General features: G+C 45.3%; 1 protein-coding gene across 5 annotated transcripts in view; it reads right to left on the bottom strand.

Annotated features, from left to right (window-relative positions):
* The window catches only part of TMEM135 (transmembrane protein 135), a 269,244-nt gene extending 253,075 nt beyond the window's left edge, over nt 1-16,169 (bottom strand). For 3 of the 5 annotated variants that reach the window (XM_084842555.1, XM_084842550.1, XM_084842551.1), the window contains exons 1-3: nt 16,007-16,169; nt 5,879-6,006; nt 3,343-3,435 (exon numbers count right to left, since the gene is read on the bottom strand). In XM_084842555.1, coding sequence (XP_084698681.1) covers nt 3,343-3,373 — 31 coding nt within the window. In that variant the 5' untranslated portion in view covers nt 3,374-3,435; nt 5,879-6,006; nt 16,007-16,169. The remainder of the gene's footprint in view (nt 1-3,342; nt 3,436-5,878; nt 6,007-16,006) is intronic. The other 2 variants (XM_084842552.1, XM_084842553.1) reach the window with 1 other exon arrangement.
* Between the last annotated feature and the right edge of the window lie 1,329 nt (nt 16,170-17,498).

Genomic DNA, 17,498 nt, shown 5'->3' with positions numbered 1-17,498 from the left:
GCCTAAGTTCCTAGGCTGGTGTACTCTTTCACACATTCCCTATTCCCAGCATGCAGAGTGAGGAAGGAGGGGGAAGCTCTATGATCAGCTACTTGAGCAATTTTTCTTGGCTCTGGGGAAATGACAGCTAGCTCCAGTATGCCCTTCCTTATGTCCCCACAAAAAAATAGACCCTGACTACAGCTGTGTATGGAGGAAACATGGTATACTTAAAAAGACCATAGTAGAAAGGGGGGGGGGGGAATGTCTTTACTTCTTGCATCAGTAAGGGATGGATTAAAATAATAGGAATTCTTTCCTCCATGTCCAGATCACACTCTTGCAGCCAGGATGTAAGGGAAAATTATGTATCCTGAATATAAAGACATAACAAAATTTCAAATCTAGTGGGAGAAGAGCTCCTCATCTTTGTAGACCAGCCCTGTCTTTTGAGCAGGAACCAGGTCTGTTAGGAGCTTCTCAAGAAACTCCTTTTTTGACACTTTATCTAAGACACTTGAGCCAGTTCTACTGTCATGGTTTCCACCTTACCCCCACCCCCAAACAAACCTGGAAATTGTATCTTGGTGAGGATACTAAGAATCTTCTGTTTGAGATCCGTAACAGAACTTCAGTTCCCAAGACTGCTTGGAGAGAGGGAATGACCATTATTTATTTCAGTGATATCCTGCCTTTCTTTTATGGAATTCAAAATGCCACATAGGGTTCCCAGGTGTCCTCCCACCTAGGCACTGATCAAAGCTAAACCTGTTTAGCTTCTGCAGAGTTAGGTTTGATTCCAGAACTGTTAAAACTGCAGTGTAGGCATAGTCAATTACCATACAACTATGGTTTGCATATTCCAAGATATTAGGAAATACAGTGTATCTCTTATATGAAAAAGTAAAATAGATCTTGTGCATATAGACATATTGGGAATCCAAATAGGGAGGGGAGGGCAGAGGAGAGAGAAGACTTACTCTTGCAGGAATATCACCTGCGGTACTAGCCCAGAGCTAGTTTAATTAAAAGGATTTAATTGCATTGGCTTAAGCAATAGAACACAGCTCACTTCCTCAAGTCAACACAAGGAACTACAAGTCCTCCTTCCCAAATTCCACCCTTTGTGGTGGAAATTGACCCTGTGCTCCCCTTCAAAACAGCCTTTCTCTAGAGAGAGAAAGAACTGAGCACAGACACAACTCCCTGCAGTTGCTTTGGAGGAGAAGGGAGGATTCCCTTCACCCTGAGGTGACCATGGGTGGGCAGGGGGAGGGAGAGATCTCCTACAGTTTATTCTTGCAGCAAGTTTTGAAGCATCTCCATCCTTGTACATTTTTGGAGAGGTCAACAGCACAGACTGATAGAGCAAGAACAAATAGCACCCCGGGCAGGGGTGTGGGGGGGGGAGGTAGTCTTCCCATTTTCCTTCTTTAATTCTTGGCAATCTCTATATGCCAGCTTCTTGCCAGGCCTATTTCCTTTCAAGGACCATAGCAGCAGTTCATGAATACTGCACCTGTTCTCACTAATCCTTTTCGCCCTCTCTAGTGACTCCTTCAGTTGTAAAGAGCAACTATGGATGGGAACAACATGAGCACAGCAGGAGGGGAAAGGATGGGCTTCATTCCTGAGGACATCTTTAAGAGCCTCAGGAGAAGCAGGTGACTGGAGAAGCACAGGCGAGGGCCTTAGATATGCCCAGATGTCAAATGGTGCAACAGGATACAGAGATGAAGGGTACTGTCATGATCTCTGGACCAGTGAAATGTATGAGCAAGCTGCATGATGTATCAAATTATGGAGGCAAAATGGGCCACTGAAATACGCTTGAGGATTTTTATAAATCCATGGTTCTCAAAGAAGATCCTCCATTAAACATCCCCTCCCAGAGTATAAAAATAACAGCAAGAGTCAGTGTGTGTGTGAGAGAGAAAATTTTGATTGCCCAAGGCAAAGTGCTGATCCATCCCTTCCCACTCAGTGAACATGGCCATCTGAATAAATTCTATTCCACAGTGGTGAAGCAGATGCCTCTTGGGAAACCCAAAAGCAGGACGTAAAAGCAATAGCCTACTGTTGTTTCCCAGTGACCAGTATCCTGGAGGTACCATATAGCCATCCTGACTAGTAGCCATTGATAGCCTTGTCCTCCATGAATTTGTCTAATCCCCCACTTTTTAAAGCCATCTACGTTGTTAGCCATCACCACATCTTATGGTAGCGTATTCCATAGTTTTAACTACGTGCTGTATAAAGAAGTGTTTCCTTTTATCTTTCCTGAATCTCCCAGATGAGCACCTCTGTGCCACTCAGTACAGATTCTGCATAAGCAGAACTCATATTACACAGAGATTACAATGTATTATTCTAAGAATTTTGGGGAGTCTTACGAAGTTGTGAGTATCTGGCAAGGAGGTGAAAAAGCAAGGATACAGGGGAAGACGAGATGATGAAGAGCATTAGGACGACCTTTTAACTTAGCATTTGCTTTGCCACCTACACCAAGTAACAACTGCCCCAGACAACTGAACATTGCCCCACTGCTGCTATGATCAGCAGCAGCAGGAATAGCAGACATAAAGTGCCTCCACAGTATTGCTCTTTGTTAGAGTGGCAGTATGAAAGCTGTGCACATGATTCATTCTGAAAGTGACATGACTTTTATTCTCTAATTTTCTTAGAGCCGGTAGCCCTTACTTAGAAGGCAAGGAAGCCACACATACAGCACCTTTACCACTTTTAGAGAGCTTAGGCTATTGGATGGTATAGAAATGGAATGGAATGGAATGGATGGATGAATAGGACAGCTCAATAAAGGCTGCATACACAGCTGTCTGTCTCCAACTTCTGGACATGCATACAAAGCCATGTATCCAACCTTCACAGTGATGCCTGGTGGATACTACTATGAGGGCTGCAAGCACTTCTCTCTCCTTTTGTCTTTTGCTGAGCAGGGATACAAATCTGAGACAGACAGACATGGGGAGATTAAGTGGCAAGAGCATCATGAGTTGGAAGCAGGCGCAGTGTAAACACAGCAGGGGGCTGGTAACCATTCCTTTGTTTGTCATTGCTTAAAGGATGAAAACTAGGAGTAATGGGGAATACTGGACCCTATGCAATACAGAATACCCATCCTCTGGAAGCACCTTCTAAGGCCCCATCATTTTCAAAGACCTCAACAGCCACTGGCTGCTCATATGTATAACCCTAAACCAAGTAACCATGTATATTTTTACTCACTGGAGATTCTTAACATAGCTACATATTTATTAATTTATTTTCCTGCATCCTGCAACTTGAATGACTCCCACCTACAGCAAAGCAATGGAAGCAGGTGAAGAATATATGGACACATACCTGCTCTTCCTTTCAATAAGAATAGCCACATAAGAAGCTGGTAAAGCAGCACCAAAACCAGGAGACCAAAAATAGAATTTTCCAAGGATCCTCCTGAAAAAATTAAATGTGTAGAATTTGTTGAGCTGCATACCAAAGCAAAAACAAAGATTATTAAGGTTCATATGTTGCACCTAACTGAAGAGCAGATTCATTCATATATAGAGTTCCACTCACTGGACGTTTCCATCAGAGGAATGGGAGGGAGGCAATTTTTGTCGATTTCTCCTTCCCTCTGCAGCCTGCCACCCCCACCCCTACCCATCCCACATTGTCAAAAGTTTGCTCTGGACAGTTGGGGGACAGTGCGTGAGGCTAATCAGGAAAAAACTGCTTCCACTCTCTTCCTCCAGCAGGAGCCTCCACTAGATCTCAGTTGCTTCCACAAATGGAAGGAGCCCTTCCATGCAGAGAAGAGCAAATCTAGATCCAACCTGAACTCACTCACTCTTTCTTTCTCTCTGTGTGAGGGAGGGAGGGGCGACAGATACGAAGGCTGCATCAGGCTAAAAGCACTCTATTGCCATCTCAAGATTCTTCTTAACAAGTACATCAAAGAACCTCATAAAATTAATAGTTATAACACCCCAGGAGGAACATCAGTTTTACAGCCATTATATTTCAAAGGCTTACTTTCATACAAAGCATTATTGTACATGTTCATAGTGACAAGATACATTTGTTAGCACGGGACAAACTTCTAAAGGAAGAACTGTAGGTTGATCTAGCCTATGCCAAAAATTATTATTAGCAACCAATAAAAAGGGCACAATTAAAAGATGCTGGTTTAAATGTTAGAAGACCTCAATAATTTGAGCCCTGCATGCCTTTGAGACCTCCTCCTCCTTCCTTTCTGGAATTATTCAACAAGCTATTAAAGTTGGCTGCCCCATAACTGTGATATTCCCTTCCTCTAGGGTGCAAGCCACTTCAGCCAATTTAATCAAGTTCTTGGTGCCTAGGATAAAGATTTTAAGGTATGTTGTTTATACCACTCAGCTGATATGCATTTTGAGTGGCAATCTCCAGTTCAGGCTTATAGCCATTTGCCTGGCTGACTGGGACAAAAAAAGAGTTGCCACCAGACAACCAACCAAGCTCAGAATCATTACAAAAGCTGGGTTTCCCCACTTTCAGGTCATAAATGACTAACACAGGCATGTGCAAACAAGCAAGCTAGTAAAAATATCTGCGGGCTAGGACTGGACTTCTTTATAAGGTTTCTCTAAGGTGATACAACTTCAATACTGTTCTTAGGAAGAACTAAAAGAAGCTTCCCACCAATTATTCCTTCCTCGCCAATACTGGGTTTCCAGTACTTTCCCTAGGTTCACTTTTTGAGCTGGAAGAGTGACAATTGTTTCCGAGAAAGAAACTTCCACCTTAACACTGCCCTGACTGCTGAAAGTAGATGCACACTTTTTTCCTGTATTGAAACCGCTTTAATACCCTCTTTCATGCTCTAGTAGATCTTTTCAGGTTTGTGCAAGAATTAGCTGCCCATCCCCTGGCTTTCAGCATGCCATTGCTCTGAGCATACCCCCTGACTGAAAAGAGGAAAACCTGAAACAAGGACTCATGCAGACATGAAGCAGGTAGCCTCCTCTGAAGGAAAGCTATTCTTGTGTAGCTTTGTACTGGAAGCAACTGAGTGGTCCAATCACAACTGAGGCAAATTTACAACAAATTACCAAGAAACCACACACACACACACACACGAATTACCAAGAAGTAATCTCAGAAGTTATCACCCTCTACGAGTGAGATACGGGTTGTCTGAATTCACATAAGCCTCTTTTTCATATCATATACTAGCAGGTTTTTCACAACATATTAATGAATCCCAGCACACAATTTGGTAATTTCATAGTTAGGGTATAGATAAGCTCTCCTAGTCCATAAAGGGAAGGGAAAGGAGGGGCATTATCACTATACCTTGCACTTATTGCCCTTCCCACTTCCCTCAAGTGAAAGTTCTTCATTCGAAATGTTAAGAGACAAAGTGGTAAAATATGACAAGAGAAGCAAAACAGTATTGTTTTAAAAAGCTTCTCAAGCTCACAATGCCCTAGAGAACAAAATAAAATGTTTACCAGGTATGTTGTCGTAAGCTGCTTATTTGTGCAAATGAAAGAGTTAAAAGACATTTCCTGAACAGAAAAATGGGCTTGCTTTGACAATCCCACAGGATGGAAAGCAAGCACATTTTAGCTAGCAAATAGGAAACCATAGTTGCCTGCCATGTCCAGAATAGTGAAAAATATGTTAATGTTAGACTGGTAAGCTCAGAAAACAAGCCCAAGGGATGGGGTAGGGGCTAATAATACCAATGAGGGGTGGGGATGCTCTTTAGCAGAGATTCATGAATCTTGTTCCAAAAAAGTATTTTTAAAGAAAGTTAAACAGAGAAATAAATTTCAAAGTCAACATTAATTTTGAAACAGGACATTTCACCATTCTCAAATTTTGACAAAGATGTAGAATCAAACTAACCAACCTTAAAATGCAGAAAAATGCAATATACAGACTTCCATTCGCTGTTAGGAAGGATGTTGATTGCAAGATTTCAGGGAGCAGTTTGTGCAAATAATAATCAAGTTTTCGCTTCCGGAGAATTGCGGCAATCTGCAAGAGAAATGTCAGTCTAAGTTCGTTTATTTATGTATTACATTTTTAAACTGCTTTTCCTCCACTGATGTCAGGGCAGCATACACAGGAATCTTCTCCCCTATTTTATCCTTTAAAGCAGTACCCTCTAAGACATACCACACTGGCTCAGTGTATTGAGACTACGATTTGCATTAAAATAAACTCTTGAGCATGTACAGTCAACAATCAAATCAACTCATGGACCTTAGTACTGTAAAGGCTAATAAAATGGAGATTTTTGTAAAACTTCTTGCTTGAAGCTATCCAAAATTGTGATCCTATACGGAACATTACCACCTTGCATTTCATTCAGATGCAAGTTATAGGGTTAGCTACTGCACAGAAAAGACTTCCCCAATCTGGTGCCCTCCAGGTGTGTTGGTTGGGGATGATCTGGAGGGCACCAGGCTGGGGAAGGCTAGCATAGAACATAGTATTTAATGGTTGCAGACAGTACTTTGTGATCCAGCTTCAAAACTCATATTAAAATTCCCACTAAGGAGCCAATACTAGTTATTAGCTTAGGAATTACCTCATATAAAAATTCCCACTAAGGAGCCAATACTAGTTATTAGCTTAGCAAGTATCTATAATTTCACAATAAAAAGGTAAAGGTGTCCCCAACCAGTCGTGTCCGACTCTAGGGTGCGGTGCACATCCCCATTTCTAAGCCGAAGAGTCAGCACTGTCCGAAGACGCTTCCGTGGTCATGTGGCCAGCATGACTGAACACAGAGGTGCACGGAACGCTGTTACCTTTCCCGCCGAGGCGGTACCTATTTATCTACTTGCAATTTCTTGCTTTCAAACTGCTAGGCTGGCAGAAGCTGGGACTGAAAACGGGAGCTCACTCCGTCACGCAGCACTCGGGTCTCGAACTGCTGACCTGCCAACCTTCCAGTCTGCAGTTCAGCATCTTAACCACTAAGCCACCGCAGCCCCAATTTCACAATACATAACAGTAATGAATTAAGAGGAACGAAATGTTCCGATCTTTAAGACTGTAATCATACACACACCTGCTTGGAAGCAATCCTCATTGAATTCAACAGGACCTACTTCATTTCATTTCATTTCATTTCATTTCTATACCGCCCAATAGCCGAAGCTCTCTGGGCGGTTCACACAAACCCTGCTGCCGCTCACACGTAAAACTGGCAACCAAATTTAGCGTTGTCGAGCACACTCTGCGGGTGTAGGTAAAAGAAATTTCTTCTACTTCTAAGAAAATATGCATAGGAATGAGGTGAACACCCTTCATAAGTATCATTAGCAAACTACCACAATCCTCCCATTCTGAACAGATCACATATATAAAGGGAGGGAGGTAGACTTCTAATTTGTAGGCATTGACTCTTGTGTGTGTGTGTGTGTGTGTGTGTGTGTGAGAGAGAGAGAGAGAGAGAGAGAGAGAGAGAGAGACAGAGACAGAGAGAGAGAGAGAGAGATATTGAGAGAGAGAGCATGCACAGGCTCAAACAGCAAATGCAACTTCAAAGTTAGCTTGGGTTCTGGTTATATGCTTCAAAGCAGACATAAAAACTACAAATACATTTATGAAGACTAAAGACTCTCCATAACAATTTACAGCTTAAAGAGGGGGATAGGGGGAAGAGACACACCACAATGTTATTCTTTCCACATTATGCAAGTTCAGCATTGACGTTCATTCCCCTGAAGTTTCCAAGATGGCCCCTTGCTCTTCTGTACATTTTATTTTTCTTACTGTAACATGGCAATCAAGACATAATGAAAACTGAAATATAATGGCTTGAGCCAAAGTTCAAGCTACACCAAATGAAGAGACTAGTATTGGTGACAATGTTTAGAAAAATATGCACCAATCTAGACCAAAGAAATTTAATATTTTTAGTTTAAAAAAAAAAATCTGATCTAAATTTTAAACATTCAATGAATGTTTAAAAACCTGTTTTTTATTTTAAATTATTGATTTAAATTATCATCCTTCCTCATAGTTGTATTTTTTCAAAACTAAAAAAGCCTCAAATGCTTTAGACAGAAGGGGTTTGATATCCTGGTGTCTTAACTTAACACAGTTCCAAGTTTGGATCTAACAGAGAACATTTCTTGCAAAAGCTTTCCATCTCCTTGGGATACTAGCCTTATTCTCAGTCCCAAATAATTCCTGAGAGAGAATTTGCATTTTTCACTGCCACCACACACCACCCACTCACCACTTTCACTTCATTTCCACTTTTGTAAATAACCCAGGAGAACCCTTTTCCTTGGTTGTTTGTCATGATGTACAAACTCAGAACTCTGTGTTGATGAGGGGAAACAACCCAGAGTTTTAATACAACAAACCATGAGTTAAAACCTGGGGTTGTTTTCCCTAACAACCGAGAGTTCCTGGTTCACACATCACAACAACCCAGAAACAGGGCATTCCTGGGTTGTTTACAAAAGTGGAAATTAAATGAAAACAGCTCACAGGCAGGAGGTGTCGCGCTCACTTCTCACAACCCACAAATTGTCGTTACATGCGGTACAGGTCATCCTTTTGGAGCTCTCCACAAGCCAACTTGATTTTCACCATACTGAATAACTTGGGGTCATCCATGAACTTGACTGCCTCTGGCTCACTCCAGATCATTTATGAACAAGTTAAATAGCACGAGTTTGAAAATAGATCCTTAAGGGATGCCACATCTTACAATTCTTCATTGTGGTAACTGTCATTTCTTCCTACCCTGTTTCCTGTTACTACATCCCAGTTACTAATGTGTAACATTAATAACTGGGGTGTAGTTAACATGAAGATTTCCAGAAGAAGTTCTACTTGCAACACATGCCAATCACGTGATTTTTTTAAAAACTCTCAATAAGCCAGCTGCATATCATATACCCGCCTTCAAAATTAAACTAATTGTGCTGCACCTGACACCCATCTTATGTCTCTGAAAAATTAAGATTGTGGCCAGCTGGAGCTCAAAAGATGACGAGGTTAAAACAAAAACCTGACACTTCCTGTCACATATTGGATCATAGGACTAGTCTTTAATTCATCTTCCTTTCATAAACAGGTTTTATAAAGCTGGTCAGATTGACTGCATAAGTTGTTATGGCATGTAGGCATGTCCAAAACAGCTCCAAAAGAATCTCTCCAAACTGGGAGAATGGGCATCAAAATGGCAAATTTGGTTCAATGTAAGCAAGTGTAAAGTGATGCAGATTGGGGCAAAAAATCCCAATTTCAAGTATACGCTGATGGAATCTGAGCTAGCAGTGACTGACCAAGAAAGAGATTTTGGGGTTGTGGTGAACAACTCGATGAAAATGTCAACCCAGTGTGCACCTGCTGTGAAAAAAGGCAAATTCCATGTTAAGCAAAGAATCTGAAATAAAACTGCCAATATCATACTCCCTTTATACAAAGCTGTGGTCCAACCACACTTGAAATACTGTGTATAGCTCTGGTCACCATACCTAAAAAAGGATATTGTAGAGTTGGGAAGAGTGCAGAAAAGGGCTACTGAAATTATCAAGGTGGTGGAACAACTCCCCTATGAGGAAAGGTTAAAACATCTGGGACTGTTTAGCTTAGGAAAAAGGCAAGTAAAAGGAGACATTACAGAGGTGTACAAAATTATGTGTGGTGTGGAGAAAGTGGATGGGGAGACAGTTTTCTCTCTCATAATACTAGAACCTGTGATCATCCCAAAAATTTGATTGGTGCAAGATTCAGGACAGATAAAAGGAAAGACTTCTTCACACAATGAACAGTTAAACTATGGTATTCACTTCCACAAGATGTAGCGATGGCCACCAATTTGGATGGCTTTAAAAAGGGATTGGACAATTCGTGGTGGATAAGGCTATTAATGGCTACTAGTCCTGATGGCTATATGCTACCTCCAGTCTCAGAGTCAGCCTATATACTCCAGCTGCTGGGGAACATGGGCAGGAGATGCTGTTTCACTCATGTCCTGCTTGTGGGTTTCAGAGGGAGTGCAACCCCATCCAGAACAGGCAATAAGCCTGTCTCCCAGACCTGGGAACCACTCACCCACAGGGCTCCCATCTTGCCAGGATTCAGCTTCAGTTTAGTGGCCCTCATCCAGCCCATTACCAAGTCTAGGCACTGATTCAGGACTTGCACAGCCCCTCCCAATTCAGATGTTACGGGGAGATAAAGCTGCGTGTCATCAGCATACTGATGGCATTTAGTTCCAAATCCCCTAATGACCACTTCCAGCAGCTTCTTATCCATGTTAAACAACATTGGGGACAAGATGGTGCCCTGCGGCACCCCACAGCTCAATTGCCAAAGGGCTGAGGAAACGTCACCCAATGTTACTCTCTGAAATCAGCCCCGTAAGTAGGAGCAGAACCACTGTGGCACAGTGCCTCCGATACCTATCCCACGGAGTTGATCCAGGAGGATGCTACGGTCAATGGTATCAAAATTTGATGAGAGATCAAGCAGAATGAACAGGGTTGCACTTCCCCTGTCCCTCTCTCGATAAAGGTCATCCATCAGGGTGACCAAGGCTGATTCAGTCCCATAACCAGATCGAAACCCAGACCGGAATGGGTCTAGCTAATCAGTATCCTCCAAGAGTGCCTGCAGTTGGTCCACCACGACCCTCTCAAGTATTTTCCCTAGAAAAAGGCGTATTTGAGACTGGGCAGTAGTTGTCTAACACCATTGGGTCCAGAGTGGGCTTTTTCAGGAGTGGTCACACTACTGCCTCCTTAAGGACAGCAGGGACCACCCTTCTCTTAGAGGAGCATTTATCACTCCCTGGACCCACCCAGCCATACCCCCTTGGCTAGCTTTTATTAGCCAGGAGGGGTAGGGATTGAGGGGGCATATGGTTGTCACATTGTTGCAAGCAGCTTGTCCACATTATCAGGCTGCGACAACTGGAACCAATCCCACAAAATTGGGCAGATGGTGGCATCAGATACCTCTACTGGTACTGCACTAACAACAGCGTCAAGTTTGCTACAGAGACAAGCAATTTTGTCCTCAAAGTGCGATGCAAAGAAGTCACAGCGGGTCCTTGACGGGGTCAGAATCCCATTTACTGGGGAAGGTGTTAACAGCCCCCAGACTACCCAGAAGAGCTCCGGTGGACAGCTACTTGAGGACGCAATGGAGGCAGCAAACAGAGGGAGTGCAACCCTGTTCATTCTGATTGATCTCTCATTGGCTTTTGATACCATTGACCATGGTATCCTCTTTGCTGCCCACATTGCCATGCAGTAGGCATGATTATGCGCTCTAGAGCGTGCTCAGTCATCTTCACTTTGAGTCTTGCGCCATTTGTGCTCTAGCCAACATCCAACCTGTTTAACTGACTGCAGCTCCCCAGTATACCAGGGAGCAGAATGGGCTCCACAGTGCCACAGAGGGCACTCAGGTGCAATCAAGTCGATGGCCCTCCGCATCTCACTGTTCCAGTGAGGCTAGAGCCTCGGCTGGATTACCAGCTCTCTCCACTAGAAAATACCCAAGAGCATTCAGAAATCCATTGAATTCCACCAGTCTCCTGAGGGAGACCATCCGAATAGGTCCCCCAGCCCTGTGGGAGGAGAGTAATGCCATAAGTTCAATTCTCACCAGGAAATGGTCTGACCATGACAATGGGGTTACTTGGACACACACACACACCCCAATCTTCAGACGACCCATCTCACAACTTGGAGCAAAAACCAAATCAAGGGTGTGCTCTGTTTCATGAGCTGGGCCGATGACATACTGAGACAGCCCCATGGTTGTCATGGAGGCCATGAAGTCCTGAGCTGAACTCCAGAGACAGCCTCAGCATGGAAGCTGAGGTCACCCAGAACCACCGCCCAACACCACACTTGCGACTGCCTCTGCCAGCTCAGTCGGGGAGGATCCTGGGCAGCAGGGTGCACAGTACACCAGCATTATCCCCAATCTGTCTCTATGGCCCAACACCAGGTGCAGGCCCTCAAGGCCTGCTCCAAGGTGGAATGGTTTCCTGGTGAGAGATGGAAGTTCTATGAACCACGGCAACTCCCCACCACCACCACCCTCCAACCTATGTTGGTGCTGCACCGAGAACCCAGGTGGGCAGAGTCAGGTTGACCCCACCCAGCTCATCCACCCAAGTCTCAGTGATACATGCCAAGTCGGCCCTCTCATCCACAATTAAATCTTACTGCATACTGATCTGGTGTTAAATAGCACCACCACAAGACAGGAGGGCTCAGTGGAAGAGCTACCAGGTACATGAGAGCTGGAGGGGGGGGGGGGGCAGTAGAAGGGGAACACTGTATGAACACCTTATGAACTCCTTCTGTTGCCTCTCTGTTTTCTATTGCCTCACTCACAGGTCTCTCAGAAGTATTCTTTCTATATAGATCTCAGAGCATTCGCTTTTCTTTATGGACCACCACAGGTACTCCTGTACCACTACTACTCTCTCTCTCTTCCCCCGTCCAGAAATATCTCCACCCCATGTTGCTCCTTTTCTCCCAGTAATTCACACGCTAACGTAATCTCAGATGCAGGCTGGCTGTGCAACATGACTGGCTGCAACAGAAAGACTGGTGCCAATTGTCCCATGCACTTCCGAGTCTAAGAAGGAGGAGGAGTAATACAGATACAGTGATGCAAGCATTTTTCTATCCCTGACTCCACTTTTGATAAACATTATCTGGCCTTAAATGTTCCCACAAAGAAATAAAAAAGGACTAAAATGTGTATGTAATTTTGAACTCCTCCAGAGAATCACACAGAGTCAAGAAAGGGGTTACAATCAGCCTTTGGGCCTTATGTTGCACAGGCCTGTTCTAGCTCTTCATATTCTTCCAAAGATGAAGCGATAAACTGGTTTTCTTCAAAATTTGGTCACAATCCAAGACTCCATGTTCACTCAAAAATGCCCCACCAAGTTCAGTGGGGCTTACTACCAGGCAAGTGTGCACAGAATCACAACCTGAGCCTATTGGTTGCAATGGCTTAAGTGCACGTAATCCTGTACTTGACATATGCTCCCTTCATGCTTGGATTACTTCAAACCAGAACAGCGCTTTACAATCAAATTAAATATTTGCAAAGCATCAAAAGTGTTAGCAAATCTACCCTGTATATACAAAAGGTATGTATATGAATGTATTAAAATGACTCTAAAATGACTACTTTTATTTATTTATTTATTTATAAATAAATAAATAAATAATAAATACTTCTTGGCCGCCTTTCAGCACAGAAGCCCTCTCAAGGAGGCTTACAGAAATAAAATACATAAAAACATTTAAATATTAAAAACGAAAAAAACATGAACACAGTAAAATAGCAATAAGGCCAACAATAAAAGCCAACAATAAAACCAACAACAACAGCAGCATTAACAGCAACAACAGCAGTCATATCAAGAGAAGGCTATGGTAAAATAATATATTTTCAAGGCCTTGTTAAAATCCTGCAATGATGGAGCATGGCGGACCCCTGAGGGGAAGTTGTTCCAAAGGCTACTGCAAAAAAGGCCCCCTCACATGTGGTTAGCCATCTAACTGCTCTCATGGGTGGGCAAATAAGAAGGGCCTCTCCTTCTGATCTTAAACTGTAGGCAGGCTGATATGGGTGAAGGCGGTCCTTCATGCACTTTTTACATACAAAAGGTATTTAAAAATTCAGCTTGCAAGAAGAACACACAATACAACTTACGAAACTTAGTCCAAATGACCCATCTAGACCAATGGCCCATACTGGTAATTCTGAATGGCAGTAGGTCTTCAAGTCCTGAGGCAGATGTTTTTCCCACCTTCGCACCTTTCATCCTTTGATAAAGCGAGATGTTGGGGACTGAACCCTAGATCTTCTACTATATGCACAATAGTAGCATACATACAACACACACAACTCGCTGGCCACAAGCGGAGGGATCATTTCTAAGGCCCCTAGACATTGTCTGAGGGCTCATAGAGTACTGGGGATTCCCCTCTCTGAGGTCAGAGCCAGCACTCCCACCTCGGAAGAGGGAGTCAGAAATCCAACCCCTTCCTCTCTCCCCCTCAAAGATCTGCCAATCCTCCCACCCTGCACTGAATGATCGGAACCCTCAAAGTTCAGAGGCTTCCACTCTCAGAAGCTAAGCAGGGTCAGCCCTGGTTAGTACTTGAATGGGAGACTGCCTGGGAATCAGGCTTACTCAATGGTCTTGTAGGCCCCTTCCAACCCTAACATTCTATGATTCTGTTAAAGATTTGAATTGGGGACAGCAATTTTGAATTGGGGAGGGGCCATAAACTCAGAGGGAGAGCAAATTATGCTCTGCATGCAGAATGTCCATTTCTGGCATCTCCAGCTAAAATGACCAGGTAGCAAACAAAAGACCTCTGTCTGAAACCCTGGTGAGCTGCTGCTAGTCAGAGTAAATGATACTGGGATAGATCGATTAGTAGTCTGGCCTGGTATAAGGTAGCTTCCTATGTCCCCTATGTTTCTCAACTGACACGCTTAACTATTACGCCACATGTGTTCGTTGCATGAGTTGAAGTCTCATATGAAACTGAACTCTGAACATCTGCTAAGACAAAACAAAGATTAATGGAAGTTGGAGCTTATATAACAACAACATAGAATGACAGCTAAGGAGTACAAGGCAAGTAACACCCTAATCAAACGAGTACTGTAAGTACACTAATCCTGAAAGACATGTATTAATTTACTCACACACACACACACACACACACACACACTTTGTAATGCCCAAATTGCCAACATGGCCCTGGCTTCCTGCACTGATGCTATACAATGACATTTGACACTTTTCCCCCCTTCTGCATCTCCCATCCTTTCAATAGCTGGGTGACAAGTAAAAATGCACAGCCTTTTGCTATCATTATCAGCTGGAGTATCTGCAGGAACACAAAGCCATTTTAGACAGCAAAAGGATATGAGGAAAAGGGAGAAGGTGTACCTAGTGGGGAGGGGGGAGCGGCTGAAGAATTGAAAGACTCAAGACAGTGAAGGGAAGGTCAGCAGGAATATTGACTGCTCTGAGAATGAAAGTCGGGCAATGAGAGATACAGAACATCTGGGGTAGTAGCTGGGACAAACTGGCCATTTTATACCTCCCACTACCCTGCCCTGCCCTCCTACAACCAGGGTATTCTCCAGTGCTCACCCCTAACTCAAGCTCTTATATAATCTCTTCCCTCACAGCCTTTTGCTATCATGCTTGGCCATAACAGGGCACACATGGCCTGAATCTGACGCAGCACCCTTACCAAAGCTAAACACAACACATACCTCACTTGGGTGGGAGCCCACCTGGAAACCCGATGTGTGCTGCCCTGACCTTTCTGTGCACGCACATATATATGTATGGGTTTGTGCGTGTAGATAGGTAAAAGGAGACAGAGTAGGCAGATATCGGTACACAGATATATATCAAAGAAACATAAACACAGGAAGCTGCCTTATACTGAGTCCGGCCATTGGTCCATCTAGCCCATCTACACCATCCTTCCCCAACCTAACGCCCTCCAGATGTGTTGGGGCTACAATTCCCAGCCAGCACAGCCAGGGATGATGGGACATAGTCAAAAACATCCATCTGGGGAAGGCTGATCTTTACAGACACCCATACAACCATGAGTGTATTTTTATAGAAAGGTAGGATTTTAAAAACAATGCTGTAGATAGGTGCATCCCAATCCCTTCCATACTTCTCATCCTCCTCCCCTACCTCTCCTATGGGCAGCATCCCCGCCTTCCTCCTCCTGGAGAGTAAGCCACAATCCCTCACAGCCCTCCAGATCCAGCTGGGAGCCTATCATCCTTTCCACCCCCAGAGCATCCTTTCGCCCGCGGATCCGCTTCTCCCCTCCTGCCCCAGCGGCATCCTTGCCTCGCACCCTTCCCTGCCCTCTCACATCCATCCCTCGGCTCCTCCAGGTATCACCCCTTCAGCCCTCTCCGCTGCCCCACCTGCGGGGCGGGCAGGCGGGGCGAGGCCGGCAGGGTCTCTCACCAGGTAAAGGGTCCCGTAGATGCGGAGGGACTCGCTCAGCGCCCCCTGGGTGATGTGCACGAAGGCCCGGCCGCAGTGGGGGTGCCAGGTGTGCCCGACCTCGTAGCAGTTGTGGGGGATGGACTTGCTCAGCGCCGCCATCTTGGCCCAGCCGCTCTCACGCGGAGGGAGCGGGGGGGGGGGAAGAGAGGAGGGAAGCGGCCCGCGCCGCGTCACGGCCGACGCACGAGAAAGGTCGCGCGGGGCTCGAGGTTACTCGCGGTCAGCCTCGCCGCTCTTCTGCGCGGCCGTCTCCTGCGCCGCCTTTTGCCGGCTTCGGCTCGCGCGAGCCGCGTCAGCCAATCCCGAGGCGGTTCTCACCGAGGCCACGGACGGGGCAGGAGGAGGGGAGGGGAGGGGAGGGGAGGGGAGGCGGAGGCGGAGCTGGCGCGAGCAGCTGCCGCTGCCGCGCGAGCGCCCTCCCCGCACCAACCGCCCGTGGGCCGCCCGGGCTGCCGCTGCAAGGAAGCTCTCGCGGGCGGGAATGCGGACGCGAGGCGGGCGAGCCGCGTCAGCCTGTGCGGAGCGTGCACGGGGCAAGCGAGATGCCGAGGAATGCGTTGGGGGGGGGGGGTACCAGGGCCGTGACCCACTTCGGGCGCAATCCTATGCATGTTTAGACAGAGAATAGTCCTGCAACTCCCACTGCTCCCCAGCCAAACGTGCTGGCTGGGGCATGCTGGGAGTTTTCAGGGCTTCTCTCTGTCTAAACATGCACAGGATTGTGCCCTCAGGGTGCAGTCCTATGCAAGTTTAGATGGAGAAAAAGCCCTGCAACTCCCAGCATGCCCCAGCCAAGCATGCTGGCTGGGGCATGCTGGGAGTTGCAGGGCTTTTTTCTGTCTGAATAGGATTGTGCCCTTAACCTGAACTTGAAGGATTCATACGGACCTGAGTGAGGTGAGAGGGGAACTCTGGGAGGCCGTTCTGCCTTTTCCTTGTCGCCTCCCTTGCTTTTCTATCCTCCTCCCTCTTGCAAGTGATGCTGACCATGGGGCTCAGCCAACTTACCTTGCGATGTAAGTTTGTTATATGTCAAGTAAAGGTCTGAAAGTAAACCATTCAAGTGTGTTTTGGCTACATCCGTGGCTACTCACTGGGAGCTGATTCGGACTTCAGAACGCGTGTGCAGATTATAAACATGGACTTGGCCGGTGGCTCCGATTCTGGTGGGGTGGTGAATCCATTCTGGGTTTCAGTCAGAACCAGCCAGAGCTCTGAAGGAGCTATCCAAGGTGCTGAACCCTCTCCCCAAAATAGGTTCGGCACCTTGAATGTTCAAAAGATTTATGGACATTTATCTTAGTACTGTTTATGACGGCCTTGCCTCCTCTTGCCTAATCGCTAGCACAAACATCCCAGTCAGACTCTGAGATTGGATTTCCAGTAAACTCTGTCCCCAAAGTAGATTCAGCACCTTGGATAGATCCTTTAGAGTTCTGGCTGATTCTGA

This window comes from Heloderma suspectum, chromosome 3, assembly GCF_057233095.1.
Source record: "Heloderma suspectum isolate Gila_16-S chromosome 3, 16-S_ref, whole genome shotgun sequence".
In the NCBI taxonomy this organism is placed as follows: domain Eukaryota; kingdom Metazoa; phylum Chordata; class Lepidosauria; order Squamata; family Helodermatidae; genus Heloderma; species Heloderma suspectum.
Note: the sequence above shows the minus strand (reverse complement) of the source record. Positions and strands in the feature narration are given on the sequence as shown.